This window comes from Microcaecilia unicolor, chromosome 7 (assembly GCF_901765095.1).
Source record: "Microcaecilia unicolor chromosome 7, aMicUni1.1, whole genome shotgun sequence".
Classification (NCBI taxonomy): domain Eukaryota; kingdom Metazoa; phylum Chordata; class Amphibia; order Gymnophiona; family Siphonopidae; genus Microcaecilia; species Microcaecilia unicolor.
Genome location: NC_044037.1, coordinates 227,737,362 through 227,758,496, shown reverse-complemented (window position 1 = coordinate 227,758,496; position 21,135 = coordinate 227,737,362). Strand labels below are relative to the sequence as shown.

Below are 21,135 nucleotides of genomic sequence, written 5' to 3'. Positions count from 1 at the left end.
GCACATCTAAAACCTGAATAACTCTTAAACAAGTATTTTACTATTTTCATGACTTACGGGCCTTTTTTACTAAAGGGTTAGTGCGCGGCAACAGGCATGCCATGCGCCAGTCTGGAACTACCACCAAGCTACCTCAGGAGTCCCCAACGTGCTTCATTTCCGGTGCTACAAAAATGTATTCTATTTTTGTAGCGTCGGTGCTTACTCAGCGGTAATTGGACAGCACTGTGCAGTGAGTTACTGTCAGGTTAGCGTGGGAGCCGTTAAGTTCTCTCCCCTGAAATGGCCGCACGGCAAGTGGTTCACTTACTGCACAGGCCCCCTTTTGCCGCAGCTTAGTAAAATGACCCCTTAATGACTTATATGCCTATTCAAAGTTGTTGTTTTTTTTTTAATGGTGGTGTCCGATTTCCACTTTTAGCCAGTCCTATTCTGCTTCTAGCACTTTTCGTGAGACCATATGTTCATAATAGTGAATGTGCATTGCACACTTTCAGTGCAAAACGCTTAAACCTTTTACTTAGAGTGGATTAAATCCCTTAGAAGGTTCATCCAGGTTTTTGTTTTCGATCCCAACAATCCTGGTAGTGCAGTGGCCAAGTGTACGCTTTCTAATTGGATAACAGGCTGTATCTCTTTCCCATACAGTGGTGGAAATAAGTATTTGATCCCTTGCTGATTTTGTAAGTTTGCCCACTGACAAAGACATGAGCAGCCCATAATTGAAGGGTAGGTTATTGGTAACAGTGAGAGATAGCACATCACAAATTAAATCCGGAAAATCACATTGTGGAAAGTATATGAATTTATTTGCATTCTGCAGAGGGAAATAAGTATTTGATCCCCCACCAACCAGTAAGAGATCTGGCCCCTACAGACCAGGTAGATGCTCCAAATCAACTCGTTACCTGCATGACAGACAGCTGTCGGCAATGGTCACCTGTATGAAAGACACCTGTCCACAGACTCAGTGAATCAGTCAGACTCTAACCTCTACAAAATGGCCAAGAGCAAGGAGCTGTCTAAGGATGTCAGGGACAAGATCATACACCTGCACAAGGCTGGAATGGGCTACAAAACCATCAGTAAGACGCTGGGCGAGAAGGAGACAACTGTTGGTGCCATAGTAAGAAAATGGAAGAAGTACAAAATGACTGTCAATCGACAAAGATCTGGGGCTCCACGCAAAATCTCACCTCGTGGGGTATCCTTGATCATGAGGAAGGTTAGAAATCAGCCTACAACTACAAGGGGGGAACTTGTCAATGATCTCAAGGCAGCTGGGACCACTGTCACCACGAAAACCATTGGTAACACATTACGACATAACGGATTGCAATCCTGCAGTGCCCGCAAGGTCCCCCTGCTCCGGAAGGCACATGTGACGGCCCGTCTGAAGTTTGCCAGTGAACACCTGGATGATGCCGAGAGTGATTGGGAGAAGGTGCTGTGGTCAGATGAGACAAAAATTGAGCTCTTTGGCATGAACTCAACTCGCCGTGTTTGGAGGAAGAGAAATGCTGCCTATGACCCAAAGAACACCGTCCCCACTGTCAAGCATGGAGGTGGAAATGTTATGTTTTGGGGGTGTTTCTCTGCTAAGGGCACAGGACTACTTCACCGCATCAATGGGAGAATGGATGGGGCCATGTACCGTACAATTCTGAGTGACAACCTCCTTCCCTCCGCCAGGGCCTTAAAAATGGGTCGTGGCTGGGTCTTCCAGCACGACAATGACCCAAAACATACAGCCAAGGCAACAAAGGAGTGGCTCAGGAAGAAGCACATTAGGGTCATGGAGTGGCCTAGCCAGTCACCAGACCTTAATCCCATTGAAAACTTATGGAGGGAGCTGAAGCTGCGAGTTGCCAAGCGACAGCCCAGAACTCTTAATGATTTAGAGATGATCTGCAAAGAGGAGTGGACCAAAATTCCTCCTGACGTGTGCAAACCTCATCATCAACTACAGAAGACGTCTGACCGCTGTGCTTGCCAACAAGGGTTTTGCCACCAAGTATTAGGTCTTGTTTGCCAGAGGGATTAAATACTTATTTCCCTCTGCAGAATGCAAATAAATTCATATACTTTCCACAATGTGATTTTCCGGATTTAATTTGTGATGTGCTATCTCTCACTGTTACCAATAACCTACCCTTCAATTATGGGCTGCTCATGTCTTTGTCAGTGGGCAAACTTACAAAATCAGCAAGGGATCAAATACTTATTTCCACCACTGTAGATCCAGGCAGGCTTGATCTTGGAAGGGCATGTCATAGAAGCATCAGTGACTCATCTGATGTCAGCTTCCATGTAAGAGATCTGTAAGACTGCAGCATAGATTTCTGTCCATATATTCACATAACTAAGGTTTTCCAGAATTCAAAACCATGGCCCTGTGTACCAGAGACTAGAGACTTGCAGCTGAACTGCAAAGCCCACTTAGCTGCCGCCTAAGGAATTCCCAAGTTGGGAATCTGTCACCTAAATTACTACTAGGAGAGGGATTCCTAATGTGATGATTCGGTTAGTCTGTCCTGCACAATTTGTTTGGAATGTAATGCCATCGACCCCCATGACCCGTTTTTATTAATTCCTGGTTGTTGCTGTTCACAAAAAAAATGAAAAGATGACAAAAATGGCTTATTGCCAAGCTAAAACATATTTGTTGTTGCTTCTGGGTACTCTTGTTTGTTTTACTAATTTTTTTCCACTTTATTAAATAAAGGCAACCTACAGTATTAATTATAGTTTTCCATAAAACAATGTACCTGTAACAAGTGTTTTCCGAAGACAGCAGGATTAGTTCTCATGCAAACACCATCCCTCTCAAGACGCTGCCTGTGCTGCTTATTGAGCTGCCTGTTCCAGAATAGTCAGTAAAGTTTGGTTAATTTGCATAACTCTCTAGACTGGAGTCTTTTTTTTTTTTTTTCTTTGAGTGAGAATGAAAATTAATTACTCCCAGACTGTCAAACGAAAGAATAGAAAGTGGCATAGAGAGAAATAAAGTCCCAGCTCAGAACCCTACAACCTTCTGGATATTTATCTGGCCCTGGCCTGCACCCAGCTCAGTGTGTGACTAGAAAAGCTGGAGAGCTTTTGGTGAAATTTGGCCTTTCCTTGTGGCCCTGATCTCGGGGTGCCTGGTGCCCAGACTGAGTGGAGAGGCCAGGGTTACATAATAATGCTAGGCACAAGCCAAGGATTTCTCACAGAAGTGTTTCCTTACTTCACATCAGATTACTCTATCTCAAAGATCACAAGAACCCTTTTCTGCATCAGATGGAATCAGTATTATCTAATATGTGTTATGAGCCAGAAGATAAGTCTTCCTCTCATTTTTTCAAAGAATCTCCAGGTGTTTTTATTAGTTGGAGGATTCAGTATATTCTGCTCATCTTCCAGAATCTCCAAGACCAAGTGGAGGAGGAATTTACTGCTGTCATCTGTCCTTCACCTTTGTCTTTGAAAAATATGCCTCCTAAATTGCTTCTGAAATTATCAAAAGCAATACCATTTATTATCTAGTAAGGAATGAAACCAATTCACTTGGTTTCTTAAAATATGCAGAAGTATCTAAAATAGCAGTGATCCCCATACACAGATTGCTTTTGAATCGTCAGACAAAAGCTTGCCAAAGCCCTGTTTGTTTTTCCGGTCTCCAAGAGAATTGATACAAAATACAAGGTAAACCATGTTCTGGTTTTAATAAGCTCCAGCTTGCATGTAATTGGTGGTAGAAGAGTTGATAATTAAAAAAAACAAAAAACAACCAAAAAACCGCAAAGAGATCAAAATATTTTTTCTGGTACTCCTTCTGATGAGGACCTTATGATGCTAGACGAAATTGCCTTTCAAGCTACTATCTTGGTTGCTAGACCAGCTGCTCATCAAATCTGTGTTTTGCTTTTACTTGTATTTTGCTCTTCACTTTACCAGATGAAATGAAACAGAAGAATAAATAGCAAATAACTGAAATGGAAGACCATGGTGAGCACCTAATAAGATTCACTTATGGTATCATGGATACACCATCTGGAGCATCAGCAACAGCGATTTGCAGCATGTAGGCTGACATGTTGCATGTTTCAGGATTTTTCGAGAATGTGCATAACAAACTGATGCGCCCTGTACAGGGAATAAATTTTGGTGAGAAAGTCAAAGAAGCTGTAGACACAATAAAGGACTATGGGTCAGATTCAGTAAATGGCACTAAAATTTAGGCACCAGGGAAAATTTGTGCGAAGTGTAAAGGGTGCTTCGAGCTGAGAGCCCTTTATAGAGTGGCACTTAGAGCGAATTCCCACATCCAACTGTGGATGTGAGGACTTTAGCCAACTGAAATCTGGTGTAAATCCTTGCACATGTTGGGCGTGTAATCCTGGTATTCTATAATACTGCGCCTAAATATTTGGAACACCCCCTGACCCGCCCATAGCATTTTCAGGCATTCTGTCTGTTTATGGTAAGGGAGAAGAGAGGCTGCTCCACACAGCCAGCCTTAAAATGTGGCTTAAAACATGATGTAAAGAAGGATTTAGATATCTATGGCCCCAGCCGCCTTTATGGAACAAGAGGCTATTCTGTAATGATGGATTACATCTTTCTGTGTCATGAAAAAGGATCCTAAGTGAAAATTTTTTTAAAAAATGTGGACAGGTGTTTAAATTAGAGGAAGGGGTGACATGACAGATGGTAGAAATCTAGTTCAAGATATGACCCCCATCAAAACAAGTTACAGTAGTAGAACGAGTTTAAAGAGATATTATCAAGTTCTTCAGCAATAAAAAGGCAAGGAAGGCTTCCTCATTAAAAAAGAAACTACACAAAATTCAAGCAAGCCACCCAGAAATTGCTGGAAGGATGTGAACTGAAATGCTTATAGTCTAGTCACAAAGTTACTGAGCTCTCTGGCCATGACGGAGACATGATTCCTTTAGTCTCATAAATGTGAGATTGCTATACCTGGCTGTAGTATCAGTCATATTTCAAGAACCACATTCTCATCCAGGGGAAACAAACTCTTCATACCCTGAATTACAAGAGGACCCTCTCACTTGGTTTAAAACTTGCAGAGAGTAGTAGATCATCTGCACATCTCTTTGTATCACACGATCCAAATTGCTGAGGATTATCTGTAATCAGAAGAACTCTTTAAACTGATTAGTGCCTGTATCCAGTTTTGCTGCCAGCAAGCTGGCATCTCTGTACAAGATGAAGTAAAAATGCACCAAGTTTGGGCTATGTGGGTATCCATAGACCATTCAAGACAAGTCTCAATACAGGATATCTGAAGAGTTTCCATGTAGTTCTCAAAGCCTGGTCAAGGCAGTAATGGAAGCTGAAGTTATGTATCAGAGTGCAGTGAAGCAAGTCTTTCTAAGAAACCTCTTTGCTTAAGTCGTATTAAGTTGCTTCGAATCTGTCAGTTATAGCATGTTTCACTTCCAATAATCATTTTGGGGAAAAAAAAACTTTATTCTACAATCTCTAGTTTGGAAGAACCTATTGTTTGGCTGATTCATTCTGCCTGTTGATAGAGAAAGCCAAGTTGTCTACCAGTAATGGGATTCTCCATAGACTGCAGAATAAATAATCCACATAATCCTTCCCACCTCCCAGAGAGTTGATTTTCTTTTTTTAAAGCTCTGGACTTACTGAAAAGTTTCAGCAGGAGCATGCTGGTGCATGGAAAAGTAGACAAGTGCTGAAACTTCTTTTGCTAGTTTTTTTTATGAGCTCTAAAGAAGCTACTCTGTCCTGGCACTGTCAGATAACGTCACCCACTTGTGTGGCTTAGTTTAGCCTGTCTTCTGTGGAGAATGCTTATAGGTAAACAACTTTGCAATTCACTAATCCATATAGGGTGGGTTCTGCCCTTATTTTGGAAGTAAACTGCTTCCTTGTAAGAAGCTGTTTCGTGCAAGGAAGTTCAAATCAGGGTCCTCAAAATTCAAAATTAGTTCTTTTTTAATAATTGTATTGTAAGTTACAGAACATGGAATATACAAGAAACCTTTTATTTGCTGTCTTTTTACATCTACTGTGTTATCAATAGATTTGTGTATGTTATCAATAGATTTGTGTAAAAAGTTTAGAGATGTACATAGAACTCTTGAGGGTGTCTGGTAGGGATGCACTTTTGTTAGCATGCATTAAGTTCTTTAGCACACCTTAAATTATTGCTCAATTTATTTCATGTACTTTAACCTATGAGCAGAAAAAAAATCTGAAAATTATTAAAAATGGTCCCTGTGCCTAGCTCTACTGTCTAGTGCTCAGGGCTTTTTAAATAAAATTGACACAGCCCCTTCTAGAGATACTATTTAGCAACCTCTCTTTTCTGTTTGCTTTGTGTTTATATTTAGTGCATGCTTTGTTTTCCATTGTTTTTAATAGTCTCAGGTAAGTAGTTGCTGTACAGTGGCTATTATAGTATATACAGCTGCTGTCATTGTGTTTACCCAGTAGATGGCAGCAGAGATTCAGTCAATTAGACTTGGCACTTAACAAACGAGGAGGCAAAAATGGAGTTCTATTCAATTATGTTATTAAAAAAACTTCTATATATGCAGTTTTTTTGTGTGTACATATAAGACCTGCTGTAATTTGTATTAGTTGCTAACAAGAAACATCAATGAGCATCATTGTATTGGGGGGGGGGGGGGGCGATGTTATATGGTGTTGCAATGTTGTGGGTGCATGCTGTCACTTTTCATTCTGCATCAGTTCTGAAAGACATGCTACTTTTGTTTTTTATGCCTGTCACATTCTTTACCCTAAACACCGAAAAGTAATAGAGATAAGGAGACAAGTATACAGAGATCTATAGTAAAATATGCAGTCATACTTTTGTAATGCATTAATCCAAAATGTGCAAGGCCCTTATCATTTTCCCCTTGCTTTTGCAAAACCCAGAGACACCCCATAAGCACCTTGTTCATCACTGGTGTTGCTCTGTGCCTACAGGAGAAAGTCTTGGCATGTGATCTCCTTGGAAATGCAAGGCCATGCAGGGAGCTTTACATACCATTAATTCATAGCTTTCTGTTTGTAGTCTGGATGCTGGCCATAGCCCTGAGTTAATAGGGTAACAACATATAAGAATAGCATAGTTTGGAATGTTTTTTGTAAAAACTTCTCATTGGGCTGATCACATTTTGTTGCAAACCACAAGGAATGGTTTCTCAGTTCTTTAAAAAAAAAATCTATCTTCTTTTTTAAAAATTTGAACAGCTTCTATATATTCTGCTGAATCAGTTGAATCCTGGCCTGTTTTAGAATGTCCCTAGTCTCCTTTAAGGGTTAATAGCAGCATTAATTAGATTGTAGGTTGAGAGGCTCTGGATTTTTTTTTTAATCATATTCATCTTTTTGTGGTATCCTCATGCATTAAATGCCTCAGGTTTTTGCATGAATATCCAGCATGTCATTTTAACTTTGTCTTTTCCCCTCTCTTTCTATTATTCATTTTCATCCATGTATTTTTGGTTTTCCATCATTTTCTTTCCCTTTTCTTGTTTTAAAACTTCATGTTAAATTAATTTGGAAACTTCATAAGCAGTGCAACCTCTGCGAGTAGTAACAGCGGATACCTGTCTATTTCACTATCTAGTCCCACCTCCAACATCTCCATCTTCCAAATCTGTGAGCACTCCAAGTGAGGCTGGGAGCCAAGATTCTGGCGATGGCGCCATGGCACCTAGGTAGGAGCATTTTCTTCTAAGATTTTAATTACATAATGTCTGTTTCCTAGACACTCTGGTGGGTAGACATCTCATGCCTCACAAGCACTCTAATTAACATGGTTGTGGCACTGTTGAGTTTTTAACCAGTAAATATTTCTTGCTGCATTTTGTTGCAAATCTTTGAATATAATAAACTCTTGGTTACAAAATTGCATTGAAATAACAATGTTCTTACAGGGAAGCAATTAAAAGTAGTTTAATATGCCATTTTTAAAAAATGTAAAAAAAAAAGGACAGGTTTTTTGCTTACTAAAAATTGGGGGAGGAGCATGGATGGTTAGAGGATAGAGATAACTGGGTTTCATGTACTGAATGGGGGTGGGGGGGGGGGGGGTAAAATGTAAAACGCAATTTGATGGCACTATTTATTAATGTTCCAGGACTTCTTTATGTTTTCTTGCATATTATGTATTTGTTTATTGTTGCCTGGTTTATTCTCATTTTGTCATTAATAAAAAAAGTTGAAATATAAAATGTAAAAATATATATTGAGTTGTTTGGATTATAAATCTAGGTCATTTGATATTTCAATATTTCTAAGCTAGCAACAGTTGTCTGTATGTCCAGAGGGGAAGACTATGAACTAAAAATAATTTAATTTTTCATTCTTTCAAAAACATTTTTCTTCTTAAACATACAAGTCAATTATTTGTTTCACTATCACAAATCAGATTGTGTGCTACAAGAATGTGTTACTACATGCTTTTGTCTCTTAATTCATGTCTGACTGTAGTGGCCAGTGAAACAGGATGGCTAGTAATAGTGCAGTTTCCAGTAGGCATATGCCCAGAAAAACAAAAAGCTCCACAAAATAATTGGCAGCCTTTGTGCACCAAAGGACCAGAACTGAAAGAAGGGGCTGGTGGTTCATCATAGTTGGGGAACAGAATCTGCTGAAAGGCTTCCTGCTGTTTGTTTTGGCTTTATAAGGGACAGTTGCATTGCATCTACTCAAAGGCTAAAGGAGACTGAAACCCAGCAGTAGCAGCTCACAATTCTGATACTGGGCATAAGGCTGTCCAGGAATAGGGTATAGGGGGGCACAGTCTGCTGGCTTTGTGGAAGACCCAAACAATCAATAGAAAATGATAAATCCATTTAAACCTTGGACATTTTTTTAAATGTGGCACCACTTACCTAGATAAGGAAGAAGAAAAACTGTTGATTTCATTTAAAAGTAAATTTGTGAACGTTTATTTTACTGTTCCTTTGTATACAGTTTGAAACATATGTACACGAGAGGGAAAGAGGGAGGGTATGTATGAGGCCAATATTCAATGAGGTATGCAGGTTATAATTTGAAATGAGTAATTTAGATGGTTTCAAATTATGCATATGTTCCGTGGTGCTGTCTATTTAGCAGCACCGCTGAATATAAAGATATAAGTAGACACTTCATTTATACTTGCTTTTTTGTAGCCCAGCTGGATATGTTGGAGGGTAATTTTAGTAATCATTTTTGTGCATATATGACCTGTTAATAAAATTCTGACTGGCATCAAAGTACGTACAGTGATATGACGAAACATACTTCGCCGGTAGGCATGTTTGGCAGAGCATGGATTGAATTAGCAAATACACCGTAGATTATAAAATAGGTTAATTTTACTTGCAAATTTAAATAATCCAGGCATGGACATCTACACCCACTCTTGAGTGGCTGCATCATAGGCGTGATTTGTGCTGCTTACACTAGTATTTTATAAAAACACACAGGTGCCTATGTTTCTTTATAAAAAGTGCTTAAGTAGATGCCTACCTACTCTCTTAATTTAGGCACTCTCTTAATAAAAAAAAAAAATTTACCCTCAACATGTATTTGCTTAGCTGCTGCATTTTTCCACTTACAGGTGTAAATTATATCTGTGATAAGCAACACCCTGGAATGACCCAAACCCTGCTTCTTTTTGGCTGCCTAATTTTGAAAGTGTAATGATTTTTCTCTGAGGACAAGCAGGCCTGTAATTCTCACAGATGGGTAATTGCGAGTCCACGTTGCTGGTCCAGAGCTTATAACAAGCTTAAAAATAGGTCTTTGAGCATGAGGCACACTCCACCATGTATGCGCAAGTGCCTTCTTATCCACCTTGAGAGTATGGGACCAGCAGTTCTCTTTTTTTCTGCAGTGAGGAGAGGACGCGTTTGTTATCCACTCCTCACAGCTTGTTCAGTTTGGCCTCTTTGTGCCTTCCTTTTCTTTTTTAATACCTCTCTTGGAGTTTATCTTATTTTATTCCTTCCCTGTATTTTTTTAGATTATTTTTGCCTCTTTTTCAAGTTTTCTTTGTTTACCGTGCTTGCTAGGCTGCATTTAGGCCTAAGCTGCGGTTGGGTTTTTCCCTTTTCCCTTTTTTGATGCACTTCCATTTTTCTTTTTTTTTAGCATCATTGAGTTGGCCATGGCTGTTTTTCCTTTCATGTCATCAAAGGTTCCCAGTGCCTTCAAGCTGTGTGCAGCACTCAGTGCAGCAGGACCATTTCTGGCAAAGACACCCGTTCCTGGTGTGTACAGTGTTTGAGGCCTGATCTGTAGAAAACTGGGTTGTCGTCAGATCATATCTCTGCAAACTGTATTTTCTTTTTTTTTTTTATGAAGAAGAGAACACAGTTGGCATGAGGGTTTTTTTGGAGCCAGGTCTGAAGCCTTGACGTCTGTCGGCATCGGGTGTGTTGGTCCACGTAGCTGTGACACTCTTGCACACTGGGAGCGACCGTGCATTGAATGGGTCTCCACCTGCCTCGACGGAGGCCCCTAAGGCCCCCTGGAACCGATCAGCGTTGGACTCAACCCCATGGCGATGAGAGGACTCAACATTGTCCTTCTCGACTTTGGAGAGCATTGATGCCAGGCGTGGGAAGAAGCATGGTGCTGAGCGCTCCGGGGCACAGAGGGTTTCACTTGTTCCCACGAAGCATCAGCACCGGAAGGACCACTCGCCCTCCATACAGGAGGTGCCGATGTGTGGGTCTCCACAGAGCCAGAAACAGCCACCCGCTTCGACCCCACAGATTCAGCAGCCTGCTTCTACATTGGCACCTCAGGCTTTCCTGATGTCGGCCCTCGATGAGCGCCTCTGAGCCTTGCTTCCTGAGCTGTTGGCGGGGTTCTTGCAGAGTGCCATGGTATCCGGGGTGCCTGTGCCAGACATGCCTCTTGCTACAGTCCTGCAGTGAGCTCTCTGATGCCGATGCCACTTGCGGTCTCGTCAAACTACCACCCATGTTGGCACACCCTCAACGTCGGTGGAGGAAGTTCGCCAGAGTCGAGGCTGGAGCCGACACCTTGACACCCCTCTTGGGGTCATGTACCTCTTCGTCGAGATGGGCTCGGACTCAGCTCTCCCATAAGGAGATCTTGGCTGACACCAGTGAAGAGTGCACATAGAAATCAGAAGAGGCTCCACGGTACTTCTCGGAGGAAGAGTCCTATGGCATCCCATCTGCTCCCTTCCCTCCCCTGCACAGGAAAGGAGGAAGTCACCTGAGAGCCTTTCCTTCCCCTTTTTGTAAAGGAGATGGTGGCTGCCATCCCAATTCCTTTGGAAGTGGAGGATGAGCCCAGGGCTAAAATGTTCGAGGTCCTGGACTATGACTCTCCTCCTAGAGAGGCTGTGATGGTCCCACTTCATGAGATCTTTTGGGACATCTGGTGAAGAACTGGCAGTCCCCTCTGTCAGTCCCTCTCCTCCCCAAGAAGATTGATACCATGTAGTCAGGGGTGTGCTGGTAAATTTTTAACAGGCTCTTTCTCCGGACGTAGCCAGCTCTGCAGTTGGAAGGGCCAGGGGTGGCCGGGGGGGGGGGGGACAACACTTGCCTATCTCTCCTCCCTCCCTTCGTGCGGGCACGCTAGGCATACCTTTGCTGGCAGCCAATAAATGGACTGCCACCACTCCCAACGTCTTGCTCTGAGCAGCATGCTGGAACTTCTCTTACATGCGCGAGAAGTCCCAGCCTGCTGCCCAGAGCTGGAAACAAGGAGCGGGGAGCAGCAGTAGTCTATTTACTTGGCTGGCAGGGCTCAGCATCCCCACCAGCAAAATAAAAGATAATTCAGCAGGGGACCCAAGCCCACATTTTGGGAGTCAGTTGTTAAAGTAGCCATGGAGGGCCCTACTTTAACAACTGGCTCCCAAAATTCTTAGAAACTTAACAACCGGCTCTTGCGAGCCTGTGAGAGCCTGCTCCAGCACACCACTGCATGTAGTGGATTCAGTCTTCCCTTGGGTTTGATAGGCCCCAGTTGCTTCATCATTCTCTGGTGGTAGAATCTGTGCTCAAAAGGGCCAGAAGTTCTAGAGACTATGTTTTGGTGCCCTAGGCAGAGAAGCTAGGACCCTGGATTCCTTTGGGCGGAAGATGTATCAGGCCTCCATGCTTATTTCCCATGTCCAATTGTACCAGCTCTACAGAAGCCTGTACTTGCGGTCCTTGGTGCGCAGTATGTCTGATTTAGCAGATTCTCTCCCACCGGCCAAGCAGCAGAAGGCGTGTCGTATGTTCTTGGCCAGGGCTGCCTACGATACTTTTGATGTGGCCTCTAGGATCTCTGAGCAAATCCAAGAAGACAGGAGAAGCCTCCACGGAAAGTCAAAGCAAAACAGCAAAAGTAGAGGCTGACAAATGCGCAAACCAATAGGGAGATAATATCAAAACCCAGTTTATTCAGAATATTCATATCAAGGACCCGACACGTCCGTGTTTCGGCGCCTGCCTCAGGGGTCACAATCAACTTTCTCTGAGAAGAAGCTGATAGGCTTGATTAATTCCTTTATGTATGCAAGTTAATCCACAGAGAGAACAAAAGAACAGCCAACCGATCAGCAAACACCATGTGGATTAACTTGCATACATAAAGGAATTATTCAAGCCTATCAGCTTCTTCTCAGAGAAAGTTGATTGTGACCCCTGAGGCAGGTGCTTTGGCGCCGAAACACGGACTGTGTTGGGTCCTTGATATGAATATTCTGAATAAACTGGTTTTTGATATTGTCTCCCTATTGGTTTGCGCATTTGTCAGCCTCTACTCTAGGATCTCTGCCCAGAATATAGCGATGCGCAGACTCTCATGGCTGCCTGTCTCTGAGTTGGACCTGGCGATCCAACAGAGATTGGTGAATGCCACGTGCTGGGGTGATAATCCTTTTGGACAGAAGTGGAGGAGGTCACTGATCTCCATCAAGAAGCACAGTGTTACCATCTATTCTCTCTCCCACCTTCTGCACCTGTTGCCGTCTCTAGGAGATTTTTTGGCAAGTAGGAATACTTATTACTCGCAGAGGCATAGGTACACCCCTTCTTGCCAGCCTCAGCAGGTTCATCCACAGCGTACTCGTTCTTGTCTGCAGTGTGTGCCTGTTTTGACTGGCTCCAGCAGAGCATAGCCGTTGTAAAAGTGACCGTCCAGGCGTCTTGCCGGTTGGGAGCGGCTGAAGTTTTACCAAGAAAGGTGGCCCCTTGTAACCTACGACCGGTGGGTTCTTCAAATAGTCTGTCTCCGTTACACCCTGCATTGACTACTGAAACCACCAGATTGCCCACCGAGAGCATATCACGTCACCTCTCAGCACAAGCAGGTACTTGCAGAGGAAATCTCTGCCCTTCTCAAGTCTGGTGCGGTCAAACCCATTCCACCAGAGAGAGAGAATTCTATACCAGGTCCTTCCTTGTGCAAATGAAAACAGGAGGGATGCATCCCATCCTAGACCTAAGGGGCCTGAACAAATTCCTGGTCAAAGAAAAGTTCAGGATATTTTCCCTGAGAGCCCTGCTTCCCATGCTTCAGAAAAACGATTGGCTGTTCTCTCTGGACTTAAAGGGTGCTTATACTTATATCCCGATACTTCCAACTCATAGGTAGTATCTTTAGTTTTGGCTAGTGATATGTCACTTCCAGTATTGTGTGTTGCCTTTTGGCCTCACGTTGGCTCCCATGGTTTTCACCAAGTGTCTTACAGTAGTTTCCATGTCGCTATGCAGACAGGGAGTCCCGATCTCAATGACTGGCTGGTGAGCACATCACGGGACGGTGCTCAAGAGTCCATTTGGAGGACTGTTCAGATGTTAGAGCTACTAGGGTTTGTTTTAAACTACCCAAGTCCCATTTGCTCCCTTTCCAGTGATTGGAGATCATTGGAACGCTGCTAGACACTCAGCCGGCTCAGGCTTTAATCCCTGTGATGTGGACAGACACTCTTGTTGCCCTCGCCACTTAAGTCTGAGCAGCTCAGCAGATCAATGCTTGGCAGATGTTGAGGTGGTTGGGCCACATGGCTTCTACTGTTCATCTGACACCCATAGCACATCGTCACATAAGAACTACCCAGTGGATCTTAGCTTCCTAATGGTGTCAGGCCATGGATCTGAGTTCTGCCAGAGCTGGTTCAGTCCCTATTCTGGTGGACAATTTGATCCAGTTTGACTCTAAATTCCACAGCCCAAAAAAGTGCTGACTACGGATGCATCCCAGGCAGGTGGCTAGGTGTTTAATGACAGTGTTACTGTTTTAAATGGAGGAAGTTTGCCATCTGGTTCGAGAGCAAGACCTAGATCCTATTTTCTGCCCTACACAGACCCTGCTTGAATACCATCTGCACCTCTCCAAATCTGGTTTCAAGATCAACTCTGTAAGGGTTCACCTCAGTGCAAGTAGTTCTTATCATCAGCATGTAGAGGTTAAGCTCATCTCTGGACAGCCTCTAGTTTTTCACTTCATGAGTGGTTTGCTGGTGACGTCCACCTGTGCCATGAGACCTCAGTGTCGTTCTTACTCAGCTGATGAAAGCTACTTTTGAACCACTTACATAGTAACATAGTAGATGACGGCAGAAAAAGACCTGCACGGTCCATCCAGTCTGCCCAACAGGACAAACTCATATATGCTAGTTTTTGTGTATATCTTACCTTGATTTGTAACTGTCATTTTCAGGGCACTTGATTCCTGTCATCTGAAGTACTTGACCTGGAAGTTCATATTTTGTGGTGGCTCGCAGAGTCAGTGAGGTTCAGGCCTTAGTGGTGAATGCTCCTTATACGGTTTCATCATAACAGAGTAGTCCTCCACACACACCCTAAGTTCTTACCTAAGGTTGTGTCAGAGTTCCATCCGAGCCAGTCGATTGTCTGCCAACATTCTTCCCCCGACCTCATGCCCATCCTGGTGAAAGTGCACTACACACCTTGGACTGCAAGCGAGCCTTGGCCTTTACTTGGAATGGACTAGGCCCTACAGAGAGACCACCCAACCTTTTGTTTTTGATCTCAATAGGATGAGGGTAGCCATCGGGAAACGCACCATTTCCGCTTGGCTGGCAGATTGCATTTCTTTCACTTATGCCCAGACTGGACTGACCCTTGAGGGTCATGTCAGGCTTCACAATGTCAGAACCATGGCTGCATTGGTAGCCCATCTGAGGTCAGCCTCTGTTGAAGAAATTTGCAAGGCTGCAACGTGGTCTTCAGTCCATACATTGTCGTTACTGCCTTGAGCAGGATTCCTGATGCGACAGTCTGTTTAGACAGTGCTGCAGAATTTGTTTGGGATCTAGATTCCAACTCCACCTTCCTAGGCCCGTTTTGTTCTGTTTCAGGCTACACTCTCACTCAGATTGTATATAGCTTCAGGTTAATTACTTTTTTGCTCTCCCCATTGCGAGGTCCATTTGACCACTGATGGTTGTTTTTTTGTGAGCCTGGTAGCTAGGGATTCCCATCTGTAAGAATTATAGGCCTGCTTGTCCTTGAAGAAAGTGAAGATATTTATCTGTAGCAGGTATTCTCTGAGGACAGCAGGCCTTATATTCTCACACACTCTTCCACCTTCCCTTGGAGATGTCTCCTTTTTATTATGCTTTATATTGTACTGCTGATCCCATGATCTTGCGGTGTGCAGGAAGGCACTCGCATTCAAAGACCTGTTTTAAGCTTGTTACAAGCTCCGGACTGGCAACGTGGACCCACATTACCCATCTATTAGAATATAAGGCCTGCGGAGAATACCTGCTACAGGTAAGTATCTTCACTATACATCCTGGTTTCAATATTGACCCTATATTTACATATGTGCACAATCTTCAGCTGTGCTCCTCTGCACCCACCCACCAAAATGGTCACGACCTTATCCTCTCCTCTAACTGCTTTCCCTCCAGCTTCTGTTCCTCAGTTCTCTCCCTTTCTGACCATCACCTATTAACCTTCACACTTAATCACCCTCCTCCCCAGTCCCACCCAATCTCTACCCCCACATCTAGGAATCTTCAAGCTATTGACTCCCTTACTCTGTCCTCTTGTGTCTCTAACCTTTTCTCTTCCACCACTCTGTCTAAGTCTGTCAATGAAACCGTTTCTTCCTATAATACTATCCTCTCCTCTGCTCTGGACACTCTTGCCCCTTCCATGCCCCGTCCTACGAGATGTACCAAACCCCAGCCTTGGCTGACCTCTAAAATCTGCTACCTTCGTTCCTGTGCCCGCTCTGCTGAACGTTCTTGGCTTAAATCCCGCACCCTTGCTGACTTAATTCATTTCAAATTCATGCTGAACTCCTTCCAGTCTACCCTTTCACGGGCCAAACAGGATTACTTCACCCAATTGACAAATTCCCTTGGTGCTAACCCTCAACTTCTCTTCACCACACTGAACTCTCTTCTCAAAGTGCTTCCGTCCCCAATTCCCCCTTCTCTTTCTCCTCAGACCCTAGCTGAGCACTTCCACGATAAAATCCGTAAGATTAACCTTGAATTTTCATCCAAACCCTCCCCCACCTCCCTTAGTTCTCACCCCCTACTCTCCTTCCTCTCCCTCTTTTTCCTCCTTCTCTGACGTTTCTACTGAGGAAACTGCTCTTCTTCTTTCCTCCTCTAAATGTACTACCTGTTCCTCTGATCCCATCCCCACTTATCTACTTGACACTATCTCTCCTACTATCATTCCTGTCATCCATCACATCCTTAATCTTTCACTCTCCACTGCAACTGTCCCTACGGCCTTCAAACATGCTGTTGTCACTCCACTCCTTAAAAAAACCTTCACTTGACCCTACCTGTCCCTCCAACTATCGCCCCATCTCCCTTTCCTCTCCAAATTACTTGAACGCGTCATTCACCGCTGTTGTCTTGACTTTCTTTCTTCTCACCCTATTCTTGACCCACTCCAATCTGGTTTCCGCCCTCTTCACTCTACTGAAACTGCACTTACCAAAGTCTCTAATGACCTACTACTGGCTAAATCCAGAGGTTTCTATTCTATCCTTATCCTTCTTGACCTATCTGTGCTTTCGACACTGTTGACCACACCATACTCCTAGATACGCGCTCCTCAATTGGATTTCCAGGGTCCTGTTCTTTCCTGGTTCTCCTCCTACCTCTCAGTTCGCACTTTCAGTGTTCACTCTGGTGGTTCCTCTTCAACTTCTATCCAGCTTACAGTTGGTGTGCCTCAGGGTTCTGTCCTTGGACCCCTCCTCTTCTCCATCTATACCTCTTCCCTTGGTACCCTGATTTCGTCCCACAGCTTTCAGTACCATCTTTACGCGGACGATTCTCAGATCTACATCTCCACCCCTGAAATTTCAACCTTAATCCAGGACAAAACTTCATCCTGCTTATCTGACATTGCGGCTTGGATGTCTCTTCGCCATCTGAAGCTAAACATGACTAAAACTGAACTTCTCATTTTTCCCCCTAAACCCACCTCCCCTCTTCCCCCATTCTCTATCTCTGTTAATGCCTCTCACATCCTCCCTGTATCCTCAGCTCGTAATCTTGGTGTCATCTTTGATTCCTCTCTCTCCTTCTCTGCACATAATTCAACAGATCGCCAAAACCTGTCGTTTCTTTATCTACAACATTAGTAAAATTCGCCCCTTCCTTTCTGAATACGCTGCCAAAACCCTTATCCACACCCTTGTCACCTCTCGCTTGGATTATTGCAATTTACTTCTTACTGGTCTTCCGCTCAGTCATCTCTTTCCTCTCCAGTCTGTCCAAAATTCTGCAGCACGGCTTATTTTCCGCCAAAATGTTATACCCACACTAGCCCACTCCTCAAGTCACTTCACTGGCTCCCTGTCCGCTTCCGTATACAGTTCAAACTTCTATTACTTACCTTTAAATGCATCCATTCTGCTGCCCCCCATTACCTCTCCACTCTCATCTCTCCCTATATTCCTTCCCGTGACCTCCGCTCGCTGGACAAATCTCTCTTGTCATCCCCCTTCTCCTCCACTGCTAACTCCAGGCTTTGTTCCTTTTCTCTCACGGCTCCTTATGCCTGGAATAAACTTCCTGAGCCTGTACGTCTAGCTCCATCTCTACCTGTTTTCAAATCTATGCTGAAAACCCAACTTTTCACTGCTGCTTTTGGCACTTAGCCATTACTTATTTGCCTCCCCCTTGTTCCTTCTCACCCAGTACTTCCCTCCCCTTATTGTCTTGTCTGTCTGTATTATTTTTAGATTGTAAGCTCTATTGTGCAGGGACTGTCTCTCTATGTCAGGTGTTCAGCGCAGCGTGCGTCTGGTAGCGCTATACAAATGCTAATAATAATAATAGTATGCATTTTATATTTTCCAGAACATTGTAGGAGCACAAGTATTAAAACAGTGTGCCAGCCTAACTTCAGTCACAGGAGACACTGATAAAAATACTGTTTGGGTAGACTATAGTTTCACAGATTACTTGATTATGTTTGTGTTTGTTTTGGTAGCAATAGTCTTAGTATATGCTATAGGTAGATGTGAATCGCTTGTTTACGCTTTCCAAAAATACTAGGCGTAAGGGGCATGCAATGAAGCCACAAAGTAGTAAATTTAAAACGAATCAGAGAAAATATTTCTTCACTCAATGTGTAATTAAACTCTGGAATTCGTTGCCAAAGAATGTAGTAAACGCAGTTAGCCGGGTTTAAAAAAGGTTTGGATAGCTTACTAAAAGAAAAGTCCATAAGCCATTATTAAAATAGACTTGGGGAAAATCCACTGCTTATTTCTAGGATATAACAAAATATTTAAACACACATGAATACAAGTGTATTGCTTCTTCAGCTTATTGAAAGTGGAGAGCACCAACTTGTTCAAGCTAAGTGCTGCATAAAATTAGATGATAGCATATTGATAAACAGAAATATATTTTCATGTATAAGATTAGCAAAGGGTGGTGGAGGTTAAGTCAATGATTAGACAATACACACAGATAATACACCCAGTCATTGGGTGAAAAATCAAATAATCTTTATCTTTATCGTGTGTTATATATGAGACTACTCCACTTTCAATAAGCTGAAGAAGCAATACACTTGTATTCATGTGTGTTTAAATATTTTGTTATATTTTGATGCTCGACAGAGCACAGGCACAATTGTTTATTTCTAGGATAAGCAGCACAGAATGTATTGTACTGTTTTGGGATTTTGCCAAGTACTTGTAACCTGGATTGGCCACTGGGTCGATGGACCTTCAGTCTGTCCTAATATGGCAATACTTAAATGTATCTTTCTAGCTAATGTGGCGATATGTTTGTGACATAGGTATATAGGTTTTATTTTTTTCAGGAAGAGCATATTTTAGTCACTTTTTTTTCATTACCAATGTGCCCCTTTAATCCATAGTATGGTGTAAGTAGCAAATAACCATATATAATCTTATAATTCAGTATTAAGCTGAAATGAAATTTTGATAATTCTTTAAAATCAAAATTAGGAAGTGTTGTCAGTTGTTGGTGTTTTTTGTTTAATGTATGTACTTTGTGTACTTGCAATCTACATATCTTTTTACTTTTCCTATTTTTGATATCTCTTGTTTGGCCAACAAAAGTGCTTTTGGAATCATACAGATCTTACAAAATTTTGAAAAGGATGACTTGGTTCACCGAGTCTGTCCATTTTTATGCTTCAGGGTGTTCCAGCCTTATCCTGGCATCTTTCTGATGCTCCCCTACCTTGTGAAAGTCAGCCAGTTGTAGCAAGCAAGGGTTCAAGTTACAGGAGATCAAGACACTGTAACACGTGCATGCCACATCTGCCAGTTTTTATACTGCCTGGATATTGTTGACTCCTGAAGCAGGTGCTTGGGCGTTGAAACGCAGATCTGTGGTGTTTCCTCTTTTTAAAAAAAAGTTTTTCAATATACTGTTTGTTTACCCCTGTGTTGATATTGGATTGGTCCTCCCTTACGTTTTCTTTCCCATACTTTTTGACAGAGACCACTGACCAATTTTGTAGCTGCTCTCTGGACTGGCTCCATCCTGTTTATATCTTTTTGTAAGTGCGGTCTCCAGAATTACACACAGTATTCTAAATGGAGCCTCACCAGAGGCTTATACAAAGGCACTATCACTTCTTTTTTTTTTTTTTTTTTCCTGCTGGCCATTCTTCTCCCTTTGCACCTGAGTGTCCTTCTGGCTTTGACCGTCACCTTTTCTGGCTTTTTGGCCAACTTAAGATCATCAGATCCAATCACCCCCAAGTCCCACTCTTCTGTTGTACACAGAAGTACTTCACCCCCTATACTATACAGTTCCCTTGGATTTTTGTGACCCAAATGCATAACCCTGCATTTTTTAACATTACATCTTAGTTGCCAGTTTCTGGACCATTCAAGCTTCGATAGATCCCTCCTTATGCTATCCACACCCTCCGGGGTGTGTTCCCTATTACAGAGTTTGGTATCGTCCTCAGAGACAAACCTTACCAGACAGTCGTTCCACAATATCACTCGCAAAGATGTTAAAAATAGCCGGGCCAAGGACTGATCCCTGCGGTACACAACTGATAACATCCTTTTTCTCGGAACAAACACCATTTAGCGCTACCCTCTGTCTCTTTTCATTTAATCAGTTTTTAACCCAGTCACTTTAGAGCCCATACCGAGGGCACTGTTTATTTATCAGTTGCCTGTGCAGAGCCGTGTCAAAGGCTTTGCTAAAATCTAAGTACACTACATCTAGCACCCCTCCCATATTTATTTATTTATTTTTATTTGTTGCATTTGTATCCTACATTTTCCCACCTATTTGCAGGCTCAGTGTGGCTTACATAGTACCGTGAAGGCGTTTGCCAACTCCAGTAGAGAAGCAAATACAAAGTGATGTTATAGTCTAATAAGGTTCGTATGTTACAGACACATTGGGAATCGTAGAGAAGAAGAGTTACATAATGTTCATTACGAGCTTTAGTTACATTGTGTTGCAGGGTTCAGACACTTAAGTTGGGTTGGTAGGGTATGCCTTTTTGAACAGGTTGGTCTTTAGTAATTTCCGGAAGTTGAGATGGTCATACGTTGTTTTCACAGCTTTTGGTAGTGCATTCCACAGTTGTATCCTTATGTAGGAGAAGCTGGATGCATAAGTTGATTTGTATTTGAGTCCTTTACTGCTAGGGTAGTGGAGATTTA

At 42.8% G+C, this 21,135-nt stretch overlaps 1 protein-coding gene across 2 annotated transcripts in view; it reads left to right on the top strand.

Moving 5' to 3' along the window:
* Positions 1–21,135, top strand: part of DYNC1I2 (dynein cytoplasmic 1 intermediate chain 2) — a 179,047-nt gene that overhangs the window by 21,891 nt on the left and 136,021 nt on the right. For both annotated transcript variants that reach the window (XM_030208936.1, XM_030208935.1), the window contains exon 4: positions 7,616–7,706. In XM_030208936.1, the coding sequence (XP_030064796.1) occupies positions 7,616–7,706 (91 nt within the window). The remainder of the gene's footprint in view (positions 1–7,615; positions 7,707–21,135) is intronic.